This window comes from Amyelois transitella, chromosome 28, assembly GCF_032362555.1.
Source record: "Amyelois transitella isolate CPQ chromosome 28, ilAmyTran1.1, whole genome shotgun sequence".
NCBI classification, from domain to species: Eukaryota; Metazoa; Arthropoda; class Insecta; order Lepidoptera; family Pyralidae; genus Amyelois; species Amyelois transitella.
In genome coordinates, this window is record NC_083531.1 from 1,048,226 (window position 1) to 1,060,304 (window position 12,079).

General features: G+C 35.7%; 2 protein-coding genes across 5 annotated transcripts in view; one reads left to right on the top strand and one right to left on the bottom strand.

The window, feature by feature from the left end:
• Positions 1 to 7,298, top strand: part of LOC106133712 (nuclear pore complex protein Nup98-Nup96) — a 68,061-nt gene extending 60,763 nt beyond the window's left edge. For 3 of the 4 annotated variants that reach the window (XM_060952346.1, XM_060952348.1, XM_060952347.1), the window contains exons 46-48: positions 1,756 to 1,865; positions 2,503 to 2,650; positions 3,712 to 7,298. In XM_060952346.1, the coding sequence (XP_060808329.1) occupies positions 1,756 to 1,865; positions 2,503 to 2,650; positions 3,712 to 3,810 (357 nt within the window). In that variant the 3' untranslated portion in view covers positions 3,811 to 7,298. The remainder of the gene's footprint in view (positions 1 to 1,755; positions 1,866 to 2,502; positions 2,651 to 3,711) is intronic. The other variant, XR_009657460.1, reaches the window with a different exon arrangement.
• Positions 7,299 to 7,671: 373 nt separating this feature from the next.
• On the bottom strand, positions 7,672 to 11,382 carry LOC106133739 (zinc finger protein 600-like). Its single transcript, XM_013333566.2, has one exon. The coding sequence runs from the start codon at positions 11,238 to 11,240 to the stop codon at positions 8,571 to 8,573; it is 2,670 nt and encodes an 889-aa protein (XP_013189020.1). The 5' UTR covers positions 11,241 to 11,382; the 3' UTR covers positions 7,672 to 8,570.
• Between the last annotated feature and the right edge of the window lie 697 nt (positions 11,383 to 12,079).

Below are 12,079 nucleotides of genomic sequence, written 5' to 3' on the forward strand. Positions count from 1 at the left end.
CACGTGACAATGAACACCAATCAAAACGCGTGATGTCACGCGTTGCAATACAAGAATTTTCGCTGTCAAGTATTATGGTGTTTGTTAATATTTGGATCATATTATTACCGTGATTTCCGTCCGATTATCTTTTTGAATAAATTTTGCTTTCCCATAATGGAAAGTGGATATATTAAGGCAGATAGTTCAAATTTGCCAAGAATTGATTGCTTTACGGTGGCTAATTTCTTCGCAACAAATAGTAACTTCTGCTCTGCTGAATTTAGAAATGTGAAGACATCCATGTAAGTAATATACTCAAGATACATTATTATAGCAATAGTAGGTATTTTTAAATTATAAGGTAAAAACGATATAATATGATTTTGCCATATCATTGGCCAACTATAATGAAAGAACGAAACATTGTTTACATTATTTCTAACCTAAAAATTCGAGTTTTCGTCTTTGAAAACTTGAAGAGAAAAATTATTTTAATATGTACAAGTAAATATAACAAATATTATCAAACTTACATCAAAATGATCCTCACAGAAATACATTTTACTTTGTGTAGATACAAGTGCCGGATCCCGACGGGCTAATTGAAGCCACTTTTTCCGCATCGTTTTTGTACGTGGAACGTGAATAAACAGTTTTCAGATGTTTTAATAGTTGTACTTTTACACTGCGACATTGCACAATATCTATAAAATTTTGAATTCATATTATTATCACACAACTACGAAATAACTATTACATACATACAACTTCGACAATATTTTATAACGCGTGACGTCACAGCGGCCGTTTGACAGGTATCCGCGTTTTGGCGCGATATTTTAAATGGAATTTTAAATAAATTATTTTAAAGGAATTACTTGAAATAAAAAAATAATAATAAATAGTTTGGGTTATATTTGGTACTTATGCATGGTTTTAAACACTTTCCCAAAAATTGTCCACATCCCTATTCCGTATTAAGCTACTTTCGCATTTTGTAACTGTTGACTCTGTCTACCCCGTTAGAGATAAAGACGTGGTATTAATAGTGGGAGGCCGGAGGGCTACCCTTGTAACACTATATGCACGTCTGTGAACTAGTAACGTATGAATGATTTAGGAAGAAACTGAAGAAAGTCGATCAATGGAAAAGCTTATAAATTTTGTGATGAGGAATAGGTTAAGTGAAGGTCTTCCGCTAGGACAGGTGTTATTTCTGGAGAACTGCGGTTACGACGTTGTCGAACTCCAATCCGTAGAAACTTTGATAGCGCGATTTAGTATCGCCGTTGCTATTGGCTGTAGGCGTAGCACACTGCTCTCTCGTTGGCTGATGGCGTGTTACGTTAGAGATGTCGCCTTCTAACTCTTGTCGGTAGAATAGAATAATTTAATTGCATGAATCACATAGTTTTTACATATATATCATAGAGATATTATAGATAGAGAATAGCGATGTCACCACAGATCTAATACATACATACATATGGTCACGTCTATATCCCTTGCGGGGTTGACAGAGCCAACAGTCTTGAAAAGACTGAATGGCCACGTTCAGCTATTTGGCTTAATGATAGAATTGAGATTCAAATAGTGACGGGTTGCTAGCCCATCGCCTAAAAAAGAATCCCAAGTTTGGAAGCATATCCTTTAGTCGCCTTTTACGACATCCACGGGACAGATATGGAGTGGTTCTATTCTTTTTTGTATTGGTGCCGGGAACCACACGAAACAGATTTAATAATATATTCTTTTTTTTTTGTTAATTAACAGATGCAAGTAGTGGTCTCAGGAACGGAATCCGGCGACGTGCCCGGCCGCTTGGAGGCGTTGCGGCCTCTAGTAGCGGCCGCGTGTCGCGCTCTGCAACATTTGCCGCACAGGTGAGTCAATAAATTAATCATTTTATACTAATATTATAAAGCTGAAGAGTTTGTTTGTTTGTTTGAACGCGCTAATTTCAGGATCTACTGGTTCGAATTGAAAAATTATTTTTATGTTGATTAGACCATTTATCGAGGAAGGCTTTAGGCTATATGCTCGTCCACGATTTAGATTTAAGAGATCTATATTTGTAAATTGACGTCCTATGAAAATGCTGCAGTGTAGTTTGTTCCGCCGCTTCTTCTACACACGAGCTTTGGAAGCGGCAGTAGTTATAATTAGATTTAAGTTATGTGACGTCAATAAGTGATACCTTGTATCCAATTTTGAAAATAAATCTATTCTATTCTATAAGATCACGCTGCAACTATTACAAGCGGACGAAGTCGCGGGCACGGCTAGTGTTTAAATATAGTGTAGTTTGTTCCGCCGCTTCTTCTACACATGCGCTTTGGAAGCGGTAGTAGTTATAATTAGATTTAAGTTATGTGACGTCAATAAGTGATACCTTGTATCCAATTTTGAAAATAAATCTATTCTATTCTATAAGATCACGCTGCAACTATTACAAGCGGACGAAGTCGCGGGCACGGCCAGTGTTTAGATATAATATTTCTCCCCTAACCCCCCCCCCAGGTCGGCACGGCACGCCGCTGCCCGCACGGAGATGGGCGCGCGGCTGCTGCAGCTGGCGGTGGCGGGCGGCGAGCGGGCGCCGCGCCTCGCCGCGCTGCTGCGGGCGCTCGGGCTGCCGCCGGACTGCGCTCAGCACGCCCATAGACAGGTGGGACTACAATACAATAGATACTTACATACATACATATGGTCACGTCTATATCCCTTGATAGATTTAGAATATCAAAATCAACATACATACATACATACATATGTTCACGTCTATATCCCTTGTGAGTTAGACAGAGCCAATAGTCTTGAATAGACTGAATGACCACGTTCAGCTATTTGGCTCAATAATAGAATTGAGATTCAAATAGTGACAGGTTGCTAGCCCATCGCCTTAAAAAAGAATCCCAAGTTTGTAAGCCTATCCCTTAGTCGCCTTTTACGACATCCATGGGAAAGAGATGGAGTGGCCCTATTCTGCAGCTGGCGCCCACAGACAGGTGACTCTATGGGGACTCGTGGTAAGCACGCGGCACTGTGGTCAGGGCTGAGATGGGTGCGCGGCTGTCACAATTGACTATAGAGTAAATCCTACTACTATTATAAAGGCGAAAGTTTGTATGGATGTTTGTTACTCTTTCACGCAAAAACTACTGAACCGATTACCATGAAATTTGGTATGTAGGTAGCTGAAGACCCAGAATAACACATAGGCTACTTTTTATCCCAGAGTTCCCGCGGGATTGATAGGGTTTCCATGCGGACGAAGTCGCGGGCGGCCTCTAGTCTCATATAAGTTATAGTCACAGTGTTCGTTCCCGTATTCGTCCGAAACGGCTCGACCGATTTGATCATGAAATTTTGTGAGCATATTGAGTAGGTCTGAGAATCGGCCAACATATATAACTAGAAATTACTTAAAAATTATATTTATATGGCAAAACAACGTTTGCCGGGACACAGCTAGCAATGTTATATGTGTCGAAATATAAATTTTCACAATTGAGTTACTTTTGAAATGTTTACTTTCAAAATGACAGTCATTTATACGAACAGCGAAATTAACGAAAGCATAATATAAGACATAACATTTATAACCAAAGCTGTCTTACCATTTTTAGTTTTTTAGTTTAAATTAAGAATACTTTTTTTTTTCATTCAGTTTATTGTATAGTGTCTTGTGCCTAAAAAAAATATTCAAATTGAACTGTATTGTTCCAGATAACGAACGAGTTAGCCGAGCAAGCTTCAGAGTTGTGCATAGACTCTGTGTCCAGTTCACCCATCTCTTCCCAACACCGCGCCGCCGCCTTGAGCTAGAGTGGGACAGATATATGTCACTCAACTTGTCATAATTTTGATATTTAGTTCTCCCGTCTGTTTCCAATACCGTACGTAGTACCTCCGACTTTAATTACAAAAAGACAACAAATTAAATGTCTAGTTTTTTCGTCTCTCGCCAATAAATCGCCTTGAGCTGAAGAGAGACAGATATATGTCACTCAACTGATCATAAATTTTATGTTTAATTTCCCCGTTTCTTCCCACGCTTCGCCTTTAGCTAGAAAGGGACAGATAGATACACAATTGTCATTTTGAACGAATTAGTTTCCGTGAAACATTAGTTATTCATGACTTTATATAACTCATTTTGTAATTAGCAAATAATAAAAACTTTAAATTTTCATCTTTTGTCCGCGAATTTGTGCTAGTGAATAATACCAAAATGGCTTTACATTTAATTTGTCAATTGAAAAGAATAAATTATTTGTTCCATAAACTCGTTTTTGCCCACGATTGAGCAACCACGGGAATTTCCAAAAATCCGTTTCGGTCATGTAAATTTTATTTATTTTAATACTTATTCTTCCTCCAGATTTTAGTCCCGGCTGCATCCTCACCTCTCTGGAGAGGAGTCCGTGTTACGATTTTGGTCATGGATCCTGGATTGGGTGAGTCAGGTTTTTACACGAAGCGAATCCCGTCTGACCTCCGCAACCTTTGCAGGTAAACCTACATACATACATACATAAAATCACGCCTCTTTCCCGGAGGATTAGGCAGAGACTACCTCTTTCCACTTGCCACGATCTCTGCATACTTCCTTCGCTTCATCGAATGTGCAGGTTTCCCACACCGTAATGTAAATTTTATTTTAATATGTTCAGTAGAGTAATGGTTGGGCGTTGATAAATTAATATTTTCACATGTTAAAAAGAATACGAATTATAGACTTAAGTCTCCAAGAGACATTCGTATATAAATCATACAATGTGATAAAAATCCTGTCCGGTCCGATAAGGAAAATAATATTTAACAAATCGGATTATAAATGGCGGAGATATGCGGTAACGTACATAAAAAATACTTTTAAATTGAGAACCCCGTTCTTTTTTTAAGTCTGTTAAAATAATTAATATGTATTTATGAAATAAAAAATGAAATGCTTGAGTAAAAAGTTAATAAATAGATAAGAAAAAAATAAAAAATACGAATAAACTTCCTATTGTAATTGATTTATTGCTATACATTTTTGTGTAAATTATAAGTATTGATTACAAACGAAATTTAAAAATCGTTACAATTTTATCACCCCAATATTTAGCAAATTGAAAAAAGTGACAACACCGTCTGTAAGTGTTGCCGTGTAAAATTGGATTCTATTATTTAAAAGGGCCAAAATTTTAATCTTATTGGCTAACCTACACAAATTTCGAAACTTTAAGTTCGCGGGTCGGACAGGGTTATTGTTACATACAAACATATAATAAAATTGTAACTGACCGATGTTGCAAAAATATTGGCAAAAAATCAATATGGGATATAAATATGACAGAATCAGATTTTTTTTATTTCTATCTGTCTGTAGGTATGTTTGTACTTTAGTCACGCGAAAAATTATCACTCCGATTTCAATGCGGTGTGTTTGACTCGGTACAACTTTAAATTGGTATACAATAATTTCTAACCCCAGCCCAGCTAAGGGGGCAATATTGAGTGTCAGCTTTTTATGTTGTAATTGTCAGATTTCGTTTTACGGCGGACGATGTCGCTGAAGTATTAAATAGGTATACACTAAGAACCAGGCAAATCAGATTTTTTTTCAATAATACCTAACCGGGAGTAGAACTCGACAGGCGAAATCAGACCACTGCGCCAAAGTATATATTTGTATCATCTTCTTTAACCGAGCATAGACATTTTTTAACTGCATGTGGTCTAAGAATCAATACTTGAGAAGGTACAGTCGTCTGCAGAAAAAAATTGGGTCTAGGCTGGTGTTGATTTATATGAACAGGAGGTCACGTTTTTCTGCAAGCGACTGTACAGTCAACAGCACATCAAACTACCCAAATTCACTGCAAATTAGCTTATATTACCACGCCATAGCGTTCCATTCTGGGTAACTTGATATGCGGTTGACTGTAGATAGACTTACTCAAATCAGTCTTACTAGTGATTTTTACTTTTTTACGTAAAAAGTATATCTTTGCTGTGGCAAACTTCTTCATGGGCTTATTTTTGTCAGTGCAGAGTTTTAGTCATTTCTTGATAAAAAAAATATTCATCTTAAAATGGCCGAGTAATAGCTATGTGGACGCTTTAATTCTACTTTTTCGTGACTTTTTGGGATGACACCAAAAGTCACTAAATCCTATATTATAAGTCTCTCCAACGCTCTTGTTTGTCCACGGAATAAAATATTACCTTTAAACAATCTACACTTATAAATCATTAAAAGTTGATCAAATACACATTTCGGAAAAAATATTACAGCACAAACAACATGACGTTTGGGTTCCCGCCAATAAGTCTACCAAAAGTATATCTCATGTAGGTAGGTACTAGTTGGCATTATGCCTATACTTACACGTACGTAAAGACGAAAAAATGTAAACAATTGTCTATAAACAAAAAAAAAAATGTTCTTTATTTTTTTAAGTAATGATATTTTTTGTGTAAATTTTGTAAAAATAAAAATATTGTCTATTATATTGTTTACGTATTTTCGCGATTAAGCTATTTTCTTTTAAATAAATGTTATTAATTCTTACATACTTCTTATTGTCATAAGTTAATTTGTATATACTTTTTTTTCAACTATTTTTAGGATTCATGTTGTTTAAGGTTTCATGCGACATTCAACTGATTTGTAATAATTTTTAATGGTATTTTTTTCAATGTTATTTTTTAAGCTTCACATAAAATAGCTTTGTATTGGACATCATTTTGTCGTTTGAAAGATGTAATTAAAAATAAATTGTGTTTTTAAGTTTTGATCTAAATAATTTTTGTAGCTAAGTAGTTAGTGAGGAATAAATTATATTTTTATTTGCATTTGTCAAGTTATAAAACAAAATATAATAACTCTGATTTTTTTATGTATGAAACTTGTACTTACGATATTGACGTAACCTTTTGCTCTGAACTAGAGAAATAATATGGATAACCAGCTCAAATTATCAGAAATCATTTTCACTAACGACCTTTTTGTTTCCACTCTTTCCAATTACGCCAATTAGACAAAGACAATGACCGAGACTATTGCCCTGTTACACAATTAGAAAGGTTAACAATTAAAAAAAAAACTATTTTTTCTATATTATTCCTTGCTAGCGAATTATCTTCAATTTACTTATAATATTTCCATGATCGTAATTTTTTTTATACAATATTTTTTTTCAATGTACGCTCTTACCGCATTGCGCCGTTGATGTATTGAGTTAAGCTGAAATTAATTTGTTATTAGATTTGTTAGTTTTATGTGGTAAGGATCTTTCAATTGTAATAAATAATATTTTGAATAATTTTGCCATTTTATTTTCACGTCTTTATCTCTTACGGGGAAGACTGAGCCCAAAATCGCTAAGATCCACGGCCACGTTCAGCTGGATTGACTAAGTGATAGAAATGAGATTCAGATAGGGAGGGACACGTTGCTAGCCCATCACCTTAAAGAATAAATCCCAAGCTGCTCAGCCTGTCCCTTAATTTGCTTTTACAGTATGTACGGGAAGGCAATCAGCTTGCTCTCATTCATGGCTACCAGTCCAGCACGGGAACTCGGTACTATTATACCTTAACAAGTCATTTATAGTCAAATAACTTTGGAAGTTAATAGTAATTATTTCTAGAATATTCCAAAGTTCCGGAGAAGTTTTATCCTCGGGAGTATGAAAAAAATGAATTAAATATGTGTACAATGTTTATTTGATAGACTCTTTTTTTTTTCTTTTTTTTTTTATACGGGACAAATTACACTGATTGAGTTAGCCTCGAAGTAAGTTCGAAACTTGTGTTACGAGATACTAACTCAACGATACTATATTTTATAATAAATACTTATATAGATAAACATCCAAGACCCAGGCCAATCAGAAAAAGTTCTTTTCTCATCATGCCCTGGCCGAGATTCGAACCCGGGACCTCTGTTGTCACAGACAAGCGTACTACCGCTGAGCCACAGAGGCCGTCAAAAAGAACTCTAAAACTCTAAAAGAACATTACAAAACTTATTCCTAATCATCATAAAACACAAGTTTTTTATAGTCTGAAAAAACAATTTAACAGGATTACACTCACGCACGATAAAAACTATGGAACAGAAATCATAAAATATCAAGTGTAAATACATATTCTTTATGTACTACATACTAATCTGCAGTTCTACCATCCTTATTATGTCGTCTCGGCAATATTGGTCTTTGGCCTTAAGAATTTATAATGTATTTTGTATGTATTGTTTGTTCGTTTGTAAACTCTTTATTGCACATAGAAAAAATGTAATAAAAATACAAAACAGTCATTGGATTTAGAAGAATATGTACAATGGCGGACTTATCCCAATCGGGATTTCTTCCAGTCAACCAATCATTTGTATTTGTGTATTTTATGTATCAGTTAAAAGTAATATAATAAGGTCTTAGTACGTTCCTGAGAACAAACGGCCTGCTCTGATAGGCTCAACCTCTCAAACAATTTCGTGCCATACAAATTTTTTATTTCTGCGCAGATACATTGGCGTAACTTTAAAAAAGTGGTAATACTGCACCCAAATATGTATTCTAAACATTACATGATTAAGGTTCGACTGTAGAAGGTTTCTTTTTCTGTTTAGGCTTGTTATTCATCAAAGCTTTAGCTACCGCCTTCTCAAAGTCCACGGTTTTTGGCTGGTAATATTTACTACCTTTCATGTTCTCAATTAACTTCTCCACAGAAGTATCACCCAACAGATGCGCTAATGGATTCACACTCACTAATTTCTTACCATTCGGCAAAACTATTTCTTTCTCCTTCTTTTCTACTTTCGTCTCTTTCTTCTTGTTTGGAGTTTTGACTACGTCGCTAATCTTCAGAATTTTGTAATACGGCGCTTCGGGTAATAGAGTCGCTATCCGGATTTGATCCAATTCTTTGGGTACGTTAGGGAGTACAATTTTGCGTACCGTCGGCTGCGTTCTCATTTCGGTACCTTCTAGCATGACCTCTTGAGCTACATCCGGTATCTGGTCGAGTCTCTCGTCAGTTACCATCTCTTCGTAATGATCATATATGTCATTATCGTTGTCGTAGTAAGCATCTTCATTGCGGTACGGCTCAGTGAATAACCGCCTACTTTCAACGTTCACCACTTTGACTGTCACATTTTGTCGTTCAGAATAATCAGGTTTAAATCTTACAGGCATCGCTAGTTTCGTCCTTGAAGTGCTATTTATGGTCGCTTTCGGTTGGAACTTTGTCAATTTAATGAAAGGCGGCTTCGGTGGGCAGTTCAGTGTCTTGATCATTATGTTACTTTCTATTTCAATGTTCTTCTTTGCTTCAATGCTTTCTGGAGTGAAATTTTCAATGAAGTTCTGAACGGATCCTTTGGAGCTTGCTTTTAATATTGCAGGTTCTTCGTGAGTATCGCAGTCCACTTTCTTTATTGTTCTTTGGAATTTTTCAGTTATTGTTAAATTGTCTTCTATGTAACTAGACTGATTAGATAAAGTGTTTGTATTAAACTTTTTGCGTTTAGCTAATATATTTTTGAGTGTTTCCGTCAGTTTTGACGATGAATGCTCTTTAGCGATATGAGCAGACAGCTTCACTCTTGAAGGAAATTTTCTGCCACATTTCACACAACTAACCCTCACATTCGGATGCGCAGAGTTCATGTGCTGGTGATAATTTTGAAATGTAGAGCAAGACTTGTTGCAATATTTGCATGTGAACCGTTCTTTATTACTAATATGTTTCTTTACTTTCTGTATTTTTCTTGGCCTCGCTCGTCTTCTTATATTTTTTCTTATTTGCAAAAGAGGTTGATCATCAGATGAATCAGATCCAAAATCTTCAAGTGTCTCTTCAGCTCGAGTAGATTTGGTTTTCCTTTTTGTTTTCTTTCCAGACTCATTTGCTTCATCCTCTGTTGGTGCTTCTGTCTCTGTTGCCATGAAGTCATAATTCATTGGTTTGCTCGCAACTTCCATTGCTACAAGAGCATTATCAGATTTGGAAGTGTTCTCAGTTTCTTCTAAACTTTTCTCATGCTCTGTACTGGTTTCTGCAGTACATTCATTTTCAGTAGTTTTATCTGTGTTACCATCAGCGGCGCCATCTTTCTGAATCTCCACCTTTTTCTCTTTGAAATAAACGTGGAATTTCTCATCAAACTCCACAGAGCCAACGCTGTTGTGCACCATTTTGATGTGAATTGTAAAATTCTTCCTTATTCTGAACTTTTTGTCACATATATTGCAACAATACGGCTCTATATCCTTGTGTTTTGTGACAAAATGTGCAAATAACTTTTTCGGATGCATGAAAACCATATCGCAATAAACACATTTGTATTTATACATTGAAACATCGTGTGACCTTTCAATGTGCTTATCAAGGGCCACTTTTCCCACGCATTCTCTCTGACAATATTTGCAAACAAGAACGGAGATGGCTAACGGATGCTTTTCTATTTGATGTTTTGACAAATCGTCCAATTTCTCAAACACAATACCACATTTATGACATTTGATCGCTTTACAATTCTTGCAGTGGGTTTTCCAAATATGAATCGGGAATGCTTTGAAACATTCCCCACACATTTTCTCAACATTTCTTGTGCTATTGTCACACGCTACACGACCAGACAGATGCCTAATAAGGCTTTTTTTGTTTTTGTACACATTATGGCACGAATTACAAGACAACGATCGGCAATTCTGCCAACTTAAGTGTTGAATATAATCATCAAGATGAAGAAATGTAGAGCTGCAAGCTGAACACTTCAACTTATTCTTTGCATCCTTGAGAAGATTAAATCTCATGTTAATTACAGATGACAAATGGGGCAAGCAGTCGTGGAGCAAGACACCATTAGTACTATCTCCATCTTTATGTTCATCAAATTCATGTTTCTCCAATTCAACAATATTAATGAACTGGCGTTCACAACGCGAACAAGCGTATTGAGTCGCGTTAGGAGAAACTATATGCGTTTTCTCGTGTTTCTTGCAATAATTCAAATCCACAAAAGCTCTGGAACAATACTGGCACATATTTAAATTTAGTAAATGGCTATCTCTGATGTGTATTGCATAATCTTCAATACTTCTCTGTTTGCGATCACAAAATTGACAGGTTAGTATACCAGTTATATGGACTTGACTCTTGTGGATGTTCAGGTCTTCTAAATCTAGGAACTCTGCGAAGCAAATGCCGCAGGTGGTGTCTGTGTCCATGTAATCTATCTCAGGTTCGTCCATGATAGTGCTTAAGAACCTAATCGATCCCTTTAGTTGTTAACAAAAATGTTAAATTCTCGCAAAAAGACTCAAACCCACTATGTAACCATAACCAAACTTAAAAATTGTTATAAACTGAAGCCAACCAAAAACAGCAAAATGAACGGTCAATGTCACAGTGACATTTTAACTCAAATTGTTTTAACGCAATTGTTTATTTCATGGCCACGGAATCCTAAATATTTATCATCTTTGGTTGGGGTTATTTACAGGCTATTCACTAACAGCGAACTCTCTTCAAAATAACATACAAACGTAATAAAATCACGCCTCTTTTCCAGAAGGGTAGGCACTACATTTTCCCACTTGCCACAATCGCTGGATCTTTATTCACAATTCTACATTCTACATGTTGCTGAAGAAAATGCTGCATAGCAGATTCTTTTGCACTGACGGTTTGGAAGTGACACTAACAAAAGCTTTGAAAGTGATTCTAAAAAGTGTTAATTCAAATCAAATTCGACGTCAACCAATACTGTGAAACCAAACGATATGACAATTATTAAGTGATGTTTGAAATGTTATATGATTAATATGATAATAAATAAAGAAATAGAATTATATTGACTCATAAATCAAGATTCATAAGGTGCGTTGGGGTAAATTCGGATTGTTTTTCGTTGTGTTTGACAGGTCATGTTTATGTTTTTTTTTCTAGACTTATATTTTAATTAAAACATTAAGTTTAATTGGGAATTGTTTATGAAATGTCAAAGTATCAAATCTAAATGCGGATATCTCGCTAAACTAAATGATTGCCGCATAAACAGAGTTTAAAGTACACAAAGATTTTTTTAAAT

Coding starts and splice junctions, on each gene's coding strand:
- LOC106133739 (XM_013333566.2), bottom strand. CDS start 11,240: ATGGACGAACCTGAGATAGATTACATGGACACAGACACCACCTGCGGC.